Source organism: Achroia grisella, unplaced genomic scaffold, assembly GCF_030625045.1.
Source record: "Achroia grisella isolate CSIRO2021 unplaced genomic scaffold, CSIRO_AGI_Agris_v1 utg3972, whole genome shotgun sequence".
NCBI classification, from domain to species: Eukaryota; Metazoa; Arthropoda; class Insecta; order Lepidoptera; family Pyralidae; genus Achroia; species Achroia grisella.
In genome coordinates this window covers 860,162-882,482 of record NW_026712838.1, presented here as the reverse complement: position 1 = coordinate 882,482, position 22,321 = coordinate 860,162, and the positions used below count along the sequence as shown (strand labels likewise).

The following is a 22,321-nucleotide window of genomic DNA, read 5'->3' as shown; positions in this document are numbered from 1 at the left end:
ATATGTATTTTCGTTAATAAATACCCACACACATTAAAAAAACTGGGTTATTCCAGAAAGAAGTAGACATAAATACAAGATATATCCTCTAAATAAAGATTAGACATTTTTTGCCAGTAAATATTCAATTTTTAAACATCCAACAATACAAGATATTATTATAAGATAGAAACTATATTAAATAAATGTTATTATTCCACAATTGATTATTTAAATGGTAATGTATTTATGTAATTATTATAAATGTTATCTTTAAACTAGCTAACTAGCTTTTGCCCGCGGCTTCGCTCCCGTTAATTTATCCCCTTAGGGATGAAATTTATCAAAATCCTTTCTTAGGGAATGCCTACGTCATAGTAGCTTTATGTATGCAAAGTCTCAGGCCGATCGGTTCAAAATTGATAAAGTTTCATACAAACTTTCCTACCCTATTTTATCCCCTTGGGGGTAGAATTAATCAAAATCGTTTCTTAGCGGACGCCTACGTCATAACATCTACCTGCATTCCAAATATCAGCCCGATCCGTCCAGTGGTTTGGGCTGTACGTTGATAGATCACTATGTCAGTCACCTTTGAGTTATATATGTTTAGATTTTCATTTATTCCATATTTATAGACATTAATAGTATCACAACTATTAATGTATACCACAGATAACATAATATTACATATGTATACTATTAACTATCGAATGAATGAAAATGACTATATAAAAATGCATCAAATTGAGTACGTTAATTATGTATACCACAATATTAAAAGATGCTTTACTATACAACAATCATCAACATTTTAAACTTCCATCTAGCGGAGAGTAATGAAACTATGTGAAGTTACAAGCGACACAGCATTGATACTGTGCTGATTCTTACTATAGTGCCCTCTATTGTCATTTCCACAAACCAATGAAAATACGAAAGTATGAAAATTCTTGTTTAATTTAATTTAATAGTTTGTACGATAACATTACAGATGGCATTCTTTTTCTTTTGTTTAAATCTTCAAGTATAAAATTTATATTATGTTGTAAATGTAAGTACTTCATTGTACTTCATTTTCCGCAATCAGCCTCTCGTCTGGATCGTTGTACATGTAGAGCCGAGACTACTAAAGTAGCCAGCCAAGCTCCTTCCAAACGCGCACAAGTCTCCTAGTGCCTTCAAACACTTCACGGAGCGACCTCACCGCTCCGAAGATTTAAGAAAGTTAGATGTGTGGTCGCTGCTACGCACTCCAGAATTACGTGAGCGGCCGTTCTTCGGCTTTGTGTACAGGTGTGCGGGACAGTAGCCCATTATTGTCTCTATCATTATTTTGAGTTTTACCTATTTAGGTTCAGTAGGCGTTTTGTCAATCGTTGATTTGCTACTGGAATTCATTGTTTGCAATCAGTGGTTTTTATCCATCTTTGGTTTTGTATTTTGGTGAATCTCCGGTGAATCCAGGTTCAAAATTGTGAGAAGAATAATTGTAAAAGCGGTAGGAGGCCTGCTTGGTAGCAGATTCTTCTCGCCAGCTCGTCCGCGGCATCGTTACTATATGATACACTGCCTTTTTATCCACTGGATATTTATATTATATTATGATTTAGTTAATACACTACGTTAGCAATAAAAAAAAAGAAATAATCATTCTGGTTTTTGGAAAGACATTGGACGGTGGACTAGTGAGTTGTTAAACAATATTGTAAGAGAAAAACAAATACTGTTTGTGAAATATTGCATGCAAATAAAGTTATTCCATTCATTGTTTCTTTGCATTAACTGAACACAGTTAGTATCCATATTATATGTATACCTGTACACGCAAAATAAATACCATTTTTTATTATTAAAAAACTCTTATTTTTACCTACTGTGATTATTATATAATACTTGTTTGAATAAATAGACTGAAGAGAAAAAATAATAAAATATAACGGAATAAAATAGCTAAATAATACTATAACTATTCTTTTATTTCTATACCATAAAATTTTAAGCATATTTTTTTATTTAAATGTACTTAAATATTTTAATTTAATTGAATTGTTTTTTATTTACGTTTATCTTATATAATAATTTATATGCAGCTGTCAGCATCGTTTTTATTGTGTTGTGATGTATGATGTAATAAATATTATTCTATTCTATTAAATAAAAGTCCATGAAAGTAGTACCTAAAAAAAATAATAGGAATTCATATTAGAAAAAACTTAAACGACTTCTTATGAATTAATTTACTTAACAATAAAAAAACTTAGAGCAAGACACGGTGACTGTTTTCATTACAAAATAAAAAAAAATTACTTAATATGACTGCATAGTCTCTTTTTATTTTGTCTGTGTTATAATGAAAATATTATTTAACTAACAATTTTCTTTATTAAGTAACAACAACAAAAAGATAATTTGGTAAATTAAAAATTCATGAAGCAATATCACTAACGAGTCTGTCATTTTAATAATTACATTCAATGACCTATTTTATTAATTAAAACAACGATAGACAACATAAAGGGGAAACATGTGACTATAGCCAGTCGGTCAAACACAGTTTCATAATGGTTTTGTATATTACACTAATATACACCTTATGATAGTACGCTGTCATAGGACCTCTTTAATTAATTAAACATCGTCGCTGAATCGTCGCAGGAGCGTGCGGCGAGCACATGCGATGCGCCCGCGCCAGTTTGCCCAAACTCCGGCATCCGCCTGCACACACCAGCGAAAACAATATCGCTCTCCACCTAAACAGTGACTTTGTGTTTGTTTAAACCCTGGAGAACGTTGAACAACGAGCAACACGTCGCTGACCGTTTCTCAGTCAAGGTTTTTACGTGACCAAATCTACGTACTACATAAAGGGCCGCCACTGTCACGTAATCGTTAACTTGTGTATTATTTTTTATCGTTATTCTTTCACCTTCAAAGTAAATATCTTATCGAATTTTATTGTCAATGTATAGACATCCCAGACAGAGCTAAATCTTAGAAACAAGAATTCTTCAGTGAGATTTTCAGTGACAATCAACTATTATGAATTAAGTTAAGATGAAGACACGAGATCGTCGTGCAAAACAGGATACACGAAGGCCGAAACAAGAGAAGAAAGCAGCTAAACAAGACAGCCGTACTACGAAGGCTCCGCAAACAGGTGCAGAATCGTCACGTGTACACTCTAAGCGGTCTGGTGTAGAAGCCGTTAAGCTGCATATACAGACATCAGGATGCACCGGCAGATCATCTCGATCTGCAACAGCGGTAAATATATACTTATTATGATCATTAAATACTTATAGTTTATCCCGTGGTTTAAAGATTAGTATAACATTAGATATGTAGGTATTAAAAATGTGTATACATCACTCTTGTACTACGTAAAACTAAAACTATAATATTCCACGATAATCGACAACTCTATTCGAAAATATCTAAATCGAATCTCTATCGAATAGTAAAGCGATAATTAAATGTAATGTGTATATTATTCAAAAATATGAGACTCGCACAATGACTAGCTTGTTAAACTAGTCTCAGCTAGCAACATTATCCAGACTGATTGTTTATTAATATAGAAGACTATAAAAAAAAACTATGTGCCAAAATATGACTAACGCGTTCAAATTTAACCAAAAATACTTAAAATAAGAAATCTTAAAAATTTCAATACTTAGTGATAATGAATTAATTAGTACTAAGCTTCATACGAGATACAAATAATAGATCAATAAATAAAGTACATAGCAATATACAAGAATCCATAATTTTACTGATTAAGAAACTGGTACGGTGAATGAACGTTAATTCACAATTTAATTTACTTTATACTATTTAATCGATAAATAAATACTTAGTAAATATAAGAAATAATAAGACAAGATAATAGACAATAGGGAGAAGTAATAAATACTCAGCTTATCGACTTTGACACGTAAATCATGTGATTCGTTTATCACATTTCCAAGATCGTGACAAACAGAGATTATCGACTCTGTAACAAAACTACTCCTTATCTCCTTGAGAAGGACAATAGCAAAGATCAAACACAAAATCATCAACTCGACAGTCTTTTAACATTGAAATGTATTTTGTTAATAAATATTATTATAGGTAGATACTACAATTCAGTATCTTAGGAACACAAAGATATTTTTATTATTATAGTAGCCATGGAGCTACTACAACAAGCATAAATCAAGCTAACTTTTTTTATGGATGCTTATGCTAACGATATACGCTGGCGGGGAACCAGTAGCATGAGGTTAGGTTAAGTTAGCCCATCGTGACAAATTCACAAGGAATTAACCACAATGTGAGGGGACTACGTAAACTAGTCCCTATTACTGACAATCCTCTTTGCTCTCACAGGACAACGCCATCTAGTTAAGCTGAGCTTGTGTTGTGTACTAGACTACTGATACAAATACATAGATACTCTTTTTTTTATAAATACGTACATAATACACCTAGAAAACAGCCAGACCGATACAAACAATCATCGTGAATGCGAAAGTGTTTGTACCGTGCGAGGAATCGAACCCGCAACCAGTGGACATAAAACAGTGTGCTAAATCAATAAACCACGGAAGCCGTCAAATCAGTAATCACACGAATTACTCGAAACTGGAAATTAAAGGACAAGGTTTTAACGTCAGCCCAGTTTTTTTCTCAGCTTGTTTCCTGAACAGGTTTTCTTATCTATTCATCAAAGAAAAAACACGACTAAACCGGTCTTATTAGGTAATGTAAAAAAACACAATGCTTATTACATAAATGATAACATTAAGAACATCATAAGATAAAATATGGTTGTATACAATAAACATGTAAATTTAATACGTTTATGAGTATCTAATTTTCAGTTGATGTAAAGCTTTAATACATAGTACACTGCTTTACTTTCGATGGTCGAAGGTTCGATTCCTCGTACGGTGCAAAGATTTATATTCATGAGTATGATTGTATGTTATCGGTATGGATGTTTTCTATATATATTATATATTTATTTACAAAAAAGAGTATCTAAGTATTTATATCAGATGTCTAGTACCCATAAAACAAGTTCTGCTTACCGTGGGACTGGGTAGCGTTGTGTTAGTTGTCCAGGGTTATATATATATTTTTATATATGAAAAGAGGTAACTAATAATAAGAAAAAATATTATACTGATTTAGCCTTCATAAACAAATGACTGATACATTTCAAGTAAGCAATCTGTAGAATAAGCCTATCTTTACTAGTAGACAGCTAATGAAACCCTGATGTCATTATCAATCTATGTAAATATTATAAAGAGAGGCAGTGCCTTTTGTTTGAGAAAAGTAAATTACGGGGCTCGATTAAGGAAATTATTTCGCTGTTTTAGAGTTACATTATTCCAGAGTTACATAAGGTAATTACAGAAAACTCAGAATGTTATAACTTAGTGTGCAAAACTGTTTCACTAAAATCAAATTAAAGCTATTGCAAAATTATGAAAAAAAACAGTAGTTTACCTGATGATGCAGAAGTCTAAATGTGAATTTCATGTAATAATCGAATAATAAATATTGTCAAAATTATATATATAGTATTACGAACTTCGAAATTGTAATTTATAATTATGATAGGCCTACTAGTTCTATAATAGACATATAAATAAAAGACGCTGGACAATTTCCAGGTGACGCTACCCTAACCAATATATGCAATTGTGTATTAGTTGTTATTCTACTAGGGCGCAAAGCGGCAAGCTTTAAATTACACATCAAGGAACTCACATATCTCTGTATTCTGGGTAGCGGCAGATTTACGTCATATTATTAACGACTTATGGATATATAATTTTTATGTTTATTTTATTGCCATTTAATTTATCTACAAATTTGACTGCTACATCCTGTACGACTAAATCTGTAACTGCAAGGTGTGTACATAGCTAAAATTCAGGTAGGTTAAATATGAAACTGAATCTCTTTTACCAACAGATAGACAAGATGAAAAATAGAATATAGTTTTTAATCTTCTTACAAACTGCGTGGTGCATAATTAAGATTTTTTTAAATATATTTTTAATTTTCTATTATTATTTTTCCTTGTTTAAAGTCCTACACTAAGTTAATTACACTTACATTAATTAATAAGTAAGTATGTATATCTACTGCAAAGCTCGTAAATTACCATCAAAGATTGTAATGAAAAGTAAAGTATACGAGTATAGTAGTATAAACTTACATCTGTATAACTAAACGCGTTTAAATCTTTTATTTCCATATCCGTAATATATGCAAAAGTATGAAGCTTCATCTATGATAGCATAGTTATTTTTGTATTTTACACTTTATTATATTGAGTTTCTAGATTGATTAGAATAAACGTTGGCTCTTATTCAATTTGGTATATATTTAATTGTATATATTAAACGAAACTAAAAGAAAATACATATTAATATAACGTAAACTAGTTTTATAACATATACAATTACAGTTAATTATAAGATCTACATACTTAGAAGCGTTATAAAAACAACAACCAGTCTGTTACACTTCCATAATCTTAACAATAAAATACCTAATCTAGCCAAACGGCTTTTCAGAATTCATTAATTGAACTCTTATTAAATTCTAATAGATAATGTCAAATAATATAAATATAAGGCGCCATTTTTTATGTTGTCGTAAAACATTGCAAAAATAATAAGCACTTTCTTTCTGCTAACATAAATAGCAAAGTTAGTAGTTATAGGAGGTCACATATTTATGATTTCCCTTTTGATGGAAAGTTTATCCTGCAAGTCACACACAGGCTGGCGAGTCACAGTCATACTCAAATTATATATAAAATATATATATACCAATAGTACAAAGCTTTGTACTTGTTTTAATTTTTACCCAATACACCATCCTTATATACTTGTACATAGAACTGAGTATTTTTTGCTATTACTTTTGAATACAAATTTGTATTGTGCTGGGATCGAACCCGAAATTGTCAGAAGGTCAGTCTGTGTATTAAACTGGTACAGCATCAATATTGTTCTCAATTTCAATTCTCGAGGTCAATTCCGATTTTTTTATATGCAAATTTATGTGCAAAATGTTATTGGAAACTGGAAAACACTGGTAATAGTTGTACTATTTCTAACCTCACGTAAAATCCGTTATGGGGTAGACAAAGAGAACTGAGTTCCACTGACTGCTGTCCTTACACACTTTGCTATAAGTCATTCCGTGCATACGCATACGGGCTAGTTCCGGAAACGTCCATCCATTAACACAATCTAATAGTTGTTACAGTTACACCCGATACCTACAACCTTCTCAAGCAATGGACGCCTATCTTTTATCGCCTGTTTATCTCTTCTCTTCATTCATAATCATAATCCAGTGTTTACGTATATCGAATTCAAAAAACAATATCTACTCTGTTGCATCACAAATGATAGTTTGTTAAATTCTCAGACACATCGTCAATTATGTGATAGGCTATTCAGTATTCGAGGTCGATTTCGATAAATATTTTTTATCAAACATTGTTTAAGTACCTATACTTCTAAATTATCATAAGTGTTTATCATAAAAAGAGAGAAAGACCTGAAAATGTCAGATTTAATAACAAATCAATGTAACTATATTTTTCATATTGTTGTCACAAAAAATATATCGTACAATTTATAAAGCAATATAAATTCACATTGAGGAAAATCGAAAGCATCGTAGCCTATCAGTTTACTACGTCCATACGAAAAGGTCTTAAAAAAATAATATATTAACTACGAATTTATACAATACCACCTTGTTACTCGCGACTTGGTCCGCATAGAATTACAAATTTATTAAAATAAATTAAATTTCTAAAATAAAAGTAGTCTAACTTACACACTAAGTCCAAGTTAGACACTTAGGAAAGTGTATTTATGATAAGGGAAAATATATAATGGGGAAGAACTGGTTCACAATATTGTAGAATATTGTGAAATTTTTCATTTCTAACATTTATATTTTACCATTTACTTTCATTATATATAGAGGTACCAGGAGTTTTAATTCAATGTATTACCCATCCCACTTCAAGTGTCAAAATTCATTGATATCTATTGTTAGCCCACATAATCAAAAAAATATTTATATGCTTAGGTACGAGTACTTAATAACATGGTTATAATTAGTTAAACTCCTTAGTATATATTTATCTAATATAATAATATCAATTCGTAATAAAAACAGTGTTCAATGTTAGTTAAAAAATTACTCTTAATACTGCATTTGAAGAAACCGGGGTTTGATTTATTTGTTTTTATTTTTCTAAAAAAATACAACTGACAAAAATCCTCATAACATCAGGTTCCTATTAATAATACAAATGCGTATTAATAATGCAAGGCTATCTGTGTCTTTCTTTATTTATTATAACTTTTTCCTTATTAAACTGTAAACAGTTTAATAAATAATTGTAATAAGTAAGAAATAAGATATTTCTTGCAATCGACAAAATACTATCACCACAATATGACTAACATAGATTCGAATTAATTTTAACAGATTGACCAAACTTACAACTTGAATTTATTTATCACAACAAAAATTTGCGACCGAAATAAAAAAAAACCTTTTATGACAACTTGTTTCATCAGATACAAAGACGACGAAACTAATGTCGTACCTATCTTACTTATCATGTAACACAGTTATTTGAATCGTAATATTACATTTGGTACACTAATGTTAATATTACCTCCACAGTATATATATAATACAATAAACGTGGACGCTCAACTATATTAAAACCGTTATTTAATGCGAGGACAAATACAATAAGACAGTTTGTAATAATACAATTAAAATTATTCTGCATGTAAGATCAATTTACCCGTTTAAGCAATATTGTCATGGACGTCGGAAAGTTATAGTTCTGCTATGTAAATATCGTTAGTTATTTACCATATGCGTTTTCTCCAAGAATACGGTTTTTTATTGTCTCTACGTGACAGACAAATGCACACAACAACAAAAGAAAGTCCAGTAGTCCAGTACTCATAAAAATCCATTCCCTTATATACGAATTTTTGTTAACCAAAATATCCATAAAATGTCAACCGTTGCTTATATATCTAACAAATTGTTCATAGCTCATTAACCGTGTTATGCTAATAAATGAAACAATGTATATATCCCTTATGTAGTCATGGACATAACTGATTGTGTCATTCTATTCAAATCAGCCAATTCTTTATCTAAACGTGTAAACACGGGAAGCAATACTTATGTTTACTGAAAATTCGAGGCTGATATTTGTAGTGGAATTATTGTCGATCGCCCTTAGACGAGACTGGTCTCGTTAACGTTCAGTGAGACTCCGACTAAGCGTGCGGCAGTGTGCATAGTCATTTTGAGCTCTCATCTCGTCCTTATCCTTTATCTAAAGCTGTGTCCACTTAAGCCTCGTGACTAAACGGACAAGACGGTCCCACCTGACGCGGGTGACGTCGCTACGTCGATACGTGAACGTTACACGATATATTCAACTTTAGTACAGATCAAACGTTTGCTCTGCATATTTATTATTTTTCCACTGTATATTTCAATATCGAAGATGGATCACGAATAGTTATCGGATATAAACGAAGCATTTAATCGACATCTCGCCGATGTTTAGTATTAGACGGTGATTTATCAGTTTAAAGGTGCGTAATTTATTTATTATAATTATTATTAATCATCAATATTTAATTTTTTTGTTAAAAGAGTTAGAGATATTTGTTAGAGTTAAGTTAAATTAATATTCAGTACATTAAATAAATTGACAGATAGATATAATAATATTTCTATGGATTTGTACTCAATTGTAAGGTGTTCAAAATTTGTTTATATAAAGCATTCAAGGATATTAATGTGTTAAGGAACAACTACCATCAGATAATATTATAATGTTTGATTTATACTTTAATTATATTTTATAGTCCTTATTACAAGAAAAGTCTTTTACGATAAATAAAGAACATTAATTTAATGGACACAAAATGTTAAATTCAAAAACAAAAGAAAACAACAAGTTATTTTTTCTTTTTCTCCTAGAACGTTATAAGAATAATGCTTAATATTTTTAATTTTCACCAGGTTCAATATAAACATAATATGAAAGTTAAATAGGAGCCCGTTGAGTACTTACATTCGCTATATTTCACGCCATTTATATTCAAATAGACTCTACTATTGTACTTGAGTATTGACGGCTACGAAAAATAACAACTTCCTTCCTTGGATAGGATTTGGTAATTTTACAGAATTAACTTTTTATAAATAGTTTAAGTTACGATGTCCGATCGAATTTTCATATACACATATACAGATACAGCGAAAAATTAAAAAATGTCTCAATGCCTGTTTATTTATAGACGTTAGATTGATTTTTCAAAATTTCAACAGGTCTAAAAATTAGACTTGAATATTTTCATTTCTCATTTCGGTTCGCTGTTTACGTGTACATTATTATAATATTTAAAATAAATAAATCTTTTGTTATATTTGTTTAACTACGTCATTTTACGTAAGTCGTTGTTTTTAACACGTTCGCATAGAATTTTACATAGGTATGGCCTCAGTTCAAGGCTCAAGATGAGTAGGAAATAATAATAAGAGGATACAATAACTTGAAAGTACAATAACTTGAAACAGTGGGAAAATTTTAACTACTATATCACGATAATTTACAACTTTAACATATGAACTAAATATAGGGTTGTGTTCAACATGTGTTTTCAAAGTATTTAATCAATACTGTCAAATGATCATTACAAAAGTAAACAACAGACTCCATGACTTCTCGGAATATCCGTAGATGTTATACATATTGTTTACTGAATTATCTAATCTGCAGACACTTTTGAGACATTTAGATTTTTATATGTAGGTATACAGTGTCAATCGTGAAGGATAGACTAAGTCAAAATCTAAATAGAAAACTATGAAACAGAACAACAACACAAAGAAATAAAATGGAAATCTGAAAATATACTTCGAACTTTTATATTAACCTGACCATGTTGTTTATATGAAAGTTCTCAAATATTTTATTTTGATTATCTTCTTTTCTTGTTTAAGAGAAAATTTCAGTTTCATAAATACTTTCGTTAGCTTTTGGCTTATGTAGATACTCTTTTTCACTAACATAGTGACTACAATAATAATATAATACCTTTTTACAGTCCAAATACAATATAATACTAAAACTATTTTTTTTTCTTTTTTAATATTTGCTAAAACAATATATTAATAAAAATATTTGCAAAGGCTTCGACGTCACAGTATATTCTTACATAATAGCATAGTACTATTATATATTCTGTGATAATAGACTTTCATGACGTGAAAAGTAAGATAAAACAATACCGTTACGTAATATAACTTTGATATTACTTGATTGTACTCTACAATAGAGACTTCATTGATTATAATATAAGAGCCGGGCACTTAACAACAGTACCACTACTACACGTGATACCTTTTAACTATTCTTTTTAACCAACGCAGTTTTAATATTTTAATAGTTTTTAGTAAATGCATGAGACATAATTTCTATCCGAATAAGGATAACTACTTTGCACAGCTAAAGCTATGGAAATTACTCAATATTATATATTATTACTTCAATTGCCATGAAGACTAGTATACCATTAACCACAAATTAATGTTACACGCTAGATATATAAACTTGAACACGCCAGATATATAAACTTGAAAATGAGTAATTAAGTAATATTAAAAAAGCTGTAAGTAAACTTGAGATAAATACATTAGTACATTATAAGACAGTGGGAAGTAATGTTCCTCATGAAATTTTAAACACAGCTCTAACTTGATTATTGTTCTAGAAAAAAACAATAAATCTTATTTATTTTGATAACGGATTTTGTATGTTATATAATATCACATGTTTATTGAATTGAAAGGTTTAAACAACTAATAAATAAGGATAATGTCATCACAGTGTCACTTGTTACTCCTCTATATCTTGTCAGGTCTAGTCAGGATTTTTAAGCAAAATTCAAACAAAAACTCGAGATAAAATAACGTGTCTATTGTTCATGGAGTTCGAGTAGGTATCGACTGTATAATCCCTATTTCCTTTGGTCACGGCATTACGCGTGAATCGCTGGACCGACAATGCTAGTTATTTTTTGTCTTGTGTGTAGTATAAACAGGAGATAATAAAAAGGAGAAGATTCTTAATAATAATAAACAGGAGAAGATTCTTATGAAAGAAAACTATAAGAAATTTTGGGATTTTCATTTATATTTATTATATCAATGCGAATTCAATATTCATAGATAAGACAGTAGAAAATATAAATGCATTTGTTTTCTCTTACGTACGTATAGTATGTAACTTAATCCAAAATTAATAGAAAAAATAAAATATTTATATGGAATTTTATTGATAATTCCTATACTATTAAGTCCAGTTACGTATCAGTAAAGTGGTCTTGAGATAGATGACGTGCCTCAGCGCGTCATAGAATTATTATCACAAACGATGGGGGCATATTAAATAGTACAAACGCTGATGAAACGTAATATGTTATTTATTTTATGACCTATCCTAATATATGAATCCTAGTATGTGCAATACTAAAAGGATATAGTTATATATAAATATTAATTTACATTTATACTAATAAAAAACTAAAAATGTTAACAGTTAACAATTAGCATCATATTTTATTTTATTCCTGTAATTTTTTCTTATGTCTTTATATTTTCTACTGTCGTATACGTAAAATGCTGTAGTAAGCAACTGAGCAGAATCAGAAACATTGGAACCACCTTGCTTTCATTGTGGTTAATAAGTAGTTTTGCAAAGTAAAAATAATGATTCGAAACAATTAATCAGAAATAATTCAATATTAATAAACCCTCTGAATGTAGTAAGGTACCATTAAAGATATTAAAGTTTAGCTTTTATCTGTGTATCATAATTCAGTAAAAGTCTCAATTAAGCATTTTTGTTCTCTAGACCAATTCTATGGCAAAAAACTGAAAACTATTGCTAAAAAATATAACATATATATAATGGTGTCCTTTAGTTTCTAACCATATTTTTAGAGCGACTGCTTTAAATGATTTTAATATACAAAACACAGCAAATTTAGTAAATACTTAAAAAATAGTAAAACCAAACAACCAAGATAAATACAAATGAGTATGATAGTAATAATAATGATGTGCCTTCCTGAAGCGAATATGAGGTCAAAAGATCCAATAATGTTCCCATAAAATATTAACCACAATTCTTTTAAAAGAAAATAATCCTTTCTATTGTAACGAGCAAACATTCATACGCAAAAACGTGTTAATAGAGTGATATAGAATATCGTAAGCAGTGTTAAACAAATCAACACTAATGTTTCAATTGTCAGGGGCACCGTTTAGTAAATAATACATCGCCAATGCATTATATAGTTTAGTACCATCCACACATACATAGTGGACAGGACACCCGCGCGCATCCAAACTTCATTACATTTGTAAGCAGTCATGTGTGATTGAGTCACACGGATACACTCTCAAGCGGACGACAAAATGGTTAGTCAATAACTATAATAATATAATTTTCGACAGGCATTTCATCGCCTCTTTACAGCATACTGAATATTTTTTTATGTTTGCGATATTTTTTATGGTACGTAATTTATTACATATCTTGTATATATTATAATTAATATCAGTGTTATGTTATTCATACTGTTAATATAATTTAATAAGTTTAATTCGTAACGTAATTAACTAGTGTTCAAAACTAAATTAAATCAGAGATGTACAAATTTTATTATAAACTTATACCGCCAATCATAAATGAAAACAATGATTGAATGAATTCGTATGATATACTATGATTCGTATGTCTTCTATTTTAATGTTGTGAAGGGTACCGTAGTATTTCCCAAACAAAATAAATATTTGAAATTCATTTAAAGCATATTTATAGTATAATTTATTACATTATACATACATTTTTATGGCTTATTAAATTATCTACTACACATAATATTAATCCATAAGCACAGAAATTCATTTTGCTTAAACCTAACTGATAAAGCCGTGATTAAATTATGCTTTTAACAGATCCTAATAGTGTTCAAGGGTATTTTCAGTTAAATTTATTTATTTAAATGATTATAACTAAAGAGTAAACTGAGAATAGTAATCAGCGATTTATTATTATCAATTCAATAACAAAGACTGATTTTTAGTTTTTATTTATTAAATATATATATATATATATATATTTGGATTTACGATGGCACTAATTTATTTTAATACAAGGCTTACATTAATGCAGTTATATATATAGTAGAAGGAAAGTACAGGAGAAGTAGTCGAGAAAAAGAAACCTTTCTGTTTTGCCCTGAGTTGGCGGATGCAAATATTCGATTTCAGATTAAAAAGAATGTTTTTAATTGTTTATCACCTACGTCTGAAATAAATAAACAACTTTTATAGATGAATATTTAGCAGAAATCCTTCTAAATTACTTGACATATTATATCATATCTTTTTGATCTATAAGAATGTATTTGATTACACTTACTGATTTTCAGTTAGTATTTTTCCGCCTGTAACAATAATATACTATTTAATATTGAGTAGCTAATGACCTACAACATAAAAAAATTAAGGGGAATATATTTATTTTTTTAAACATAATAATGTAAATTTCTTAAAAAAATTTTGCTTTCAGAATTTTTATTGAATAGTAAGTTTTTACGCCTATAATAAATTATTGAATTCAATAGTTTCAGTAATATAGTATCAAATACTACACTATTATACAATAGTAACGTTAGTAGTCGTAGTATTATACAATAGTTAATTATAAAAACCAACTAAAACTTTTTGTTACGCGTTTATAAAGTATCTCCTGTTTATATGACTGTAAGGTACTGACAAAAATAATATTGTATTAAATATGTACCTTCCATTGACAATGTAATGAGTATTATATATACCTTTATATCACATACATCACACACTTTATAAACCCTATGATGGTCGAAAAGTAACTAGAGGAACAAATCATATATGTGTGCAACAGAAGCATAGATCGGAATGAAACCTAGCTTCCTACCTAACAAGTACGTCTTCAACACTCAATAAAGATCTTCCCTTCCCCTTAGAGAAATAAATCTATTAGCGGCATTATAAGGAATTTTACGATATTTATTGACGAAAATTATTTAAATGAATAGATATAACGAGAGATTTTAATTGAACGATGTTGTGCATTTAATTAAACCTTTGTTATGTTAATATCTATAGCGTTTGTGTAGTGTTTATGGTGTCAAAAATATTTTAAAATAATAATTTTTGCACATTTAATACGATTTGCATAGAACTCCCCGTTTACTTTCACCCTCGTTTTGCGACTCTACCATAGTAAGATCCGGTTCATATACTTTCTTAAATAAATATTTTGTTAGGTTTTCTTATTTTGATGTGATCGCTTATGAACAGATTGTGATTTCGCTATTAGTTCATGGATACAGTGACCATCACACTAAGCATATTGTAAATACATTATTTAAACAACCTACAACGTCTGAAAAGATTAGCACCGTTTTGATTGAAATGTCAAAAAGCTACAGTCACCTAATCTATTAAGTAACTTCTTCGTATTATTGTGAATAACTTGTTCACTGCTAATAAATATTTCGTATTTTATGAAATGAACAGAAATTTAAATGATCTATGTAATATTTATAATATCAGTATCCAAGCAGAATAGTAAGTTTATATACAGGTATTATTTAAATGATGATTTCTAAGTTACTAGATACTCGCCCCGGCTTCACACGGGTTTTATATGTATAACATGTGTAATATTATATCTATAAAAACATTCCTCTAGAATCACTCTGTCTATTAAAAAAACCACTTCAAAATCCGTTGCGTAGTTATGCTTAAATCTTTTAAGCATACATGTGGACGGAGAGTCAGCAACTAGGACTTTGTTTTATACTATGTAATGATGATGATTCCAAGGGAAATAAAGTTTGATCTTGACAAAATTGGTTCATTACAAAAAGAACAATGAAAGTTACGGTCAATCCTGTCAAATTCCTACTATAATATTTAAATGAACAGTAATAATAAATTTTCCTTTAAAAATTGATTGCAAATAAAACTAAACATTTCAAGAAAAACTATAAGAACCAACCAAACAGTAAGAACTGCAATATAATCATTTTATCCTCTAAGGTACAAACTTATTATATATGTAAATAGGATAGTTGATGCTATGAATAATAAAATAATATGTGTATAGCATTAAATTGGTGCCTCATAAGTAATGTCTGATTTCATAATTACAATTTTATTGAGGGATAATCGTAACATATGCATAAGCTATACAGAAAAGTTTTGGTAGGTATAACTATTATACCTACCTAATACCTAATAACTAGTATTAACAAGAAAATATTTACAAACACCATTATTACGAACTGCGGGTGGATTGTATGTTTGTTTAATTATTTTAAATGTAGAGTCGGACAATAAAGATATATATATATATCAGGATGACAGTGACGTGTATTAAAATATGAATCGTTCAGTTATGGCATATTTGTAGGTAGGTGATGTTGTCAGTTCAATTGATAAAAAATAGAACATCTGTGTACTAATGCGTAACATATTTAATGGTAAATATTATAGAATAATGGTGATTATTATTAATGTGAGTAAAGTAATAATACTACATATCAAAATGTCACAAAATATATATTAATATAATTCTACACGATACCACTATTTCATTTCTTTTATGAATGACGATAGATATATTGTAATATCGTTATAATTTAATGAAGTTACTATTATATTTATTTATATAGGCATCTACTATAAAAAATATTTTAAATTTATATTTAAAGTCTTTTTTAAAGTAACTGTAAACTTTGTCATGAATACTGAAAGGGAGAGAGAGATTCCTGAAAATAAAAAAATAACGAAAAGTGTGGGTGAGAGTACAAGTGACAATGCTACATATTTGAATTGCTACACTGCGCCCATGCCATCTAACTGTAAGTGATATCGAAATAAAAGAAAATTGTACCTTCAAATATATGTAGAACGAGCTATGTCCAAACTTGCTACAAACTTGTTAGTAACATTAGTGCTGTTATCAGTTAACAAAAAAAACGGTTGAATTTAAAAACTCTTTTAACAGTCGGTTGGAAACAGACAATATTATAAAAACAATGTTATTTGAAACTACAGTTTGCATCAATATGTAAATAAAATTCTATGTTTGTTTTGCTTGAGCTGCAGATTTTTATTTTCATTTTTAAATATTGAATTTTTCCATCTTCTTACATTTTATAAAAACAAGTCGCATATAATTACTGTCAACACAATACACGAATTTCGCGGCTTAATTTACGAGTGTTAAGTTACTTGGACATATTTACTTCAATTTTAGGTAGTTGAAATATTATTTTAAATGAGAGAAAGCAGATAGATATTTTTACAAGATGATTGTTTAATAAAATGGTTAAGCAATTTTCGTAATTCCATATAACAAATTTGAGTGATTAGAATAGCTACAATCATACTCATAATGTAAATAATGTCGGCCTTCTATGTCTATGTATGGAATTGTCTTCAAAATAACTACGAATTGTTTAACGTCAAAGACCGAAATCTATATAAAGCACAACATTATGTACTTTCATTTAAGAGTTATATACCAATCAATTTTTACCTTTTTTGTATCAATAAACAATGCATGACGAAGTCAGAAAACCCAATTCTTAATTTCGCAAGTTTTTGACAATTTGTAGCTGCCATATTTATTTCATACTGTCACACGTCATAGCATCTAATGAACAATAACTTCCGCATTGAGTAGCTACTACTTTCAAAATTTTAGTTTTTACTTACCTGAATACTGATCACTCGCTGATATATATTTATTGTGCGATATAAAAACAAACTATGTCGCATCATACATACAAAATTTCATGACTATTGGGAGAGGCATTGTCAGTATTGGGCGCTAGTGACCTCTTTGCTAATAATATATCCTGCTAGTTTGACCTGTCGGTCGGTCAAAACCTCGCAGTCCCCCCCGGAAACTACCGTAATTTTTTAATTTGTAATGAAATTGCCACGATGTACTTGATTTCATCGTCGTCCTGTCATACTCCTTTGCCTGGTGAGGCACTTAATAAGCAGTTACAAAAAAATGTGTGACATTGATAGAGTGCTTATTAATAATATAATTTGTTTTTTTTTGTGTTGGCCAGTTTTAAACTCACGCCCTTTTGGGTGTAAGTTCTTTTAGATTTTCTCGAAAAAATTGTAATGTTAGATATAATATGATTTACTAAGGCACTAAGATGTCATTTATTAATTTTATTGGTTATATAATATTTTAGTAGGATATTAAAATCATAATTTTATATGAAATAAAATACTGTGTCTGTATCCATGTGTCTAAAACAATAGGAAATAATTATTCGGAAACTATATTTTACTTTACCACCCCGAGGGTCATTTAGTTATCAAGGTTATTTCAAATACCTTAATAGCAGTAATATATATCAAATTCGTTAGGCCGTGTTTAACTTATATGCATATGTAAAAAAATATTATTTAAAATACATTAAAAAACACTCAACTATGCATATGAGAATTATCTACCGATCTACGGATAAATAATCATACTTTAAGAAAATTATTAGTACATAAAAAGTCTTATTTAATTATTGTTCTGAAAATTGGATTACATTCATAAACTAGCTGAGCTCACAAATTTGTACGCGTGGAATTTTAAGACGATAATGTCATAATGAATGATTCTACGTTGACTATACACATATTGTAACTCTATCTGTGAATACAAACGTCAAGTTCGGCATACTTTAATATTTTATTACAAATTATTGCTTTACATTATCAATATTTATTATTGAAATTCGTTTAGCTGTCTATAACTCAATTGTGTTGGACCTATATGTAGTTCAATTGAATTGCATTGAATATGCAAGCTGGGAAGAATATTGTGAAGTTTAATTTAACGAGCTCTTATTATCTCGTCAAAATAGCTTGTTACTAAGAATAATGGGCATCAAAACAAATACGTTGTTTGTCATCTTTGTTCATTACTTTAACGCGGTAATTATGAGAATGACTACTATAATCTGTAATATTTGTTCTTAAAATCAAAGGTAATAAAGATAGAACATAATAGATAAGTTCTTAAGTTTTGCAGTACCTGAGTACTGAGGACCGATCCTCAAGAAGAGATGGCCGTTGGAAATATCCTTTAGACACCAATACAGTCCACCTTTCCGTTACGAAGAGTTAGCGCGTTTTTATAATTTGATATTTAATTCTACCATAAAATCGAATTTAGGTAATTAATTTTAATAATATTTTTAACATTTTTTAAAATATAATATATTTTTATAAAAACTTAATTAAATATTCTTCATAAAATAGTCTGGAAAATAGCAGGAATTTAAAACATATTTTCATAAACAAAATTTTAAACTGTAGTACTTATAAATATTGTGTAGTAACTATTTAAGAAATAAAAACTACGTTCGTTTTAAAAAAAATCATAACTACACTTCTTACATTTCTGCCTGTAACGAGGAAATTCTAGAGTAACGCTTAGTATTCACTAAAGTCAACGGCCTTTACCTTTTTAATTAAGGTCTCATAACAAATGAGTCGTGAGTCTGATTGGATGAGCAATCCAATAACGATAAGCGTAAAGAGGCGCGTGGCAGCCGGCAGCACACACGCATACACTAACTGATTAAGAACTCGTGGTCGGCTCCTCGTGAGCGATCATGTGATTGTGATGAGACCACTTAAGCAAATAAATACTCGGCGACAGCCTGACAACCACTACTGTCAATATTCGAACTCATTTACCTACTCAATTAAATATATCGACGCTTTAAACGACCTTTTAAACAATAGTTGAGTCAAACTGTTCGTTACATTAAATTTACTTATATATTGCCTGTAATATTAGGTACATGCTTAATTACACCTTTGCTGATATATATACAAAGAGATGCTAACAGAATAATGCTTAGGAGTTGGTTGGTTGTTGGTTGAATGCGCTAATGTCAAGAACTACTACTTCCAATTGAAAATAATCTTTTACTATTAGATAACCCATTATCGGCTGTATAACATAACGCTATAACTAATAAGAGCGGAACAGGAATAAAAAATGTTGCGAAAAGAAGAAAAGGGTGACGCAGATTAAGTAGACGCGGGTCAGTTAGGTACCTTATAAAACGCGCTGCCGATGCCGCGATTACGAGTTTTTCGTCATAATTTAGATATTTTGATTACATGTGCGTCGTGCATCTTTAAAAGCTTTAGATTATTGTACTATTATCTGAAAATAAATAATACTTAATTAAAACATTCGTTTTCAGGTTCACAGGTACAAACGTACCATTATCCTATAATTAAGTCATTAAACATAGTGTAATAAAATGCTAATATTAAAATGCCTGTTATAAAATAAGCCATCATAAGTTATAAAATAACCCATCGTAATGTTTTAAAACCTCAATGGTGTCTAATTACTGATAATGTACATTGTACTTTAAAATATAGTTTTGTCTTATATTATGAGATAATGATATAAACTAAATAACATGTTTTCTATTTTTAGTGGTAAACACGAACTAAACGTTGTTATAAATCTTATTAAGATATTTTTATGTATATTATTAAGGTTACTTCTAGCAACAAAATTTTCGCCGCTACATTGCGGTTTTAAAATAAGCAGGCGTTAAAGAAACGGTCACATAGTAGTTCATAATATACTTATTTATTTTTAGGGATTAAAAATAAATATTCTTTGTTAATCTCATCATAGTTAGTTTATATTGTAATATATAAGGCTGATTATGGCTGGATAGTATTTTATTATCTTAATAAATTGTGGATTTATTTAAATTGCTTCTTATATTTCATACCGATACATGTTAACTTCAATCTCCATTGAAAATGAATTTGCAAAATTTCACTCCTACTATAAAGAATCTACTCCTGTATAAAGAATTTACTGTATATATTATTATTTTGCTCTCGAAGCAACAAAATAGAGTATCGACCATCATGTATATGTAACATATTCCTTTATGGAACAGTGCCTTAACTTGATCCGTATTCCGAGCACTTATGTCACTATCAATGACTGGTAATTTTCAGGATAGACCACGCTTTACAATTTCAGTCAACAGTCGGAACTCGAGCAATACCTACGCGTGAAAGACGTGCAGAGAGAATACGTATATATATATATATATATATATATACGTGAGAATCATATTGCGGCGGCACGCACTGTTTGCTTTGATCTTGTATGTAGTTATGTACTACTTAATTTCGAAAAAGCCTCTTTATATCTTAGTTCATTACTTTGTGCATTTTTATATTAAATAATTCTGTGTAGTTTTTTTCAATTTTTTATTTTATGTTTCATATTATAATAATGAATAACAATGTCAAAAATACACAATTGAGTTAAGTATATAAGTACTGTATACATCAATTTAAAGACGTTATCTATAGATAAATACATCTTCTTTAAATCTATATTCCCCTTCAATGCATAATAATTAGGTATATTATATATTATTTTAAATTGAATTTACAAATTTTATTTAATGCTCTAAACAGATAGCTCCTCTAGTGATAACGATTCTCATTATCAATACATAATAAGTATTTTAAATTTTCAAAAAATATTGATTTTGCCATGATTTATCACAAATTTAATATTCATTTTCTTTTTGTTATTCGATTTTCCGCACAGTAATTTTCTTTTTAAATATCTTTATTGATCAACTATAAAAACTGTAACAAAACGTAGACTTAATGAAGACAGTAACTAATTTAAGATTAATTAATTATAAAAACTTAAATAATTTTATATACTCATTCTTTTTCATTCTACGTAGATATATTAAATTATCTTAGTATAGTATGTAATTGTTTTTCTAAGGCAACAATGAGCTACGACAATATCTTACCATCAGACGGGCCGTATCCTAGTTATCACTATCATTGGTTGGATAACTAAATATATATTTGTGCCGTCCGTAAGCGTTATTTCCTCAACATTTATTACCCAGCCAGTTACCAAATAGGCAATGTAACATTTACTACTAATAAAACTTTATTTACGATAGGTACATGTAGGTACCTGTGTTTAGAAGAATAAAATAGCATTAGAATAATGAATAAACGAAGATAATAATTTAAAAAGCAAAATAAGAACGTCAATAACACAATTTATCCAGAAGTTACGATACGAAAAGTA

At 29.2% G+C, this 22,321-nt stretch overlaps 1 protein-coding gene across 1 annotated transcript in view; it reads left to right on the top strand.

Moving 5' to 3' along the window:
- Positions 1-2,662: 2,662 nt before the first annotated feature.
- The window catches only part of LOC131844138 (sodium/hydrogen exchanger 9B2-like), a 41,768-nt gene continuing 22,109 nt past the window's right edge, over positions 2,663-22,321 (top strand). Inside the window, exon 1 of the mRNA XM_059192938.1 lies at positions 2,663-3,246. Coding sequence (XP_059048921.1) covers positions 3,037-3,246 — 210 coding nt within the window. The 5' untranslated portion in view covers positions 2,663-3,036. The remainder of the gene's footprint in view (positions 3,247-22,321) is intronic.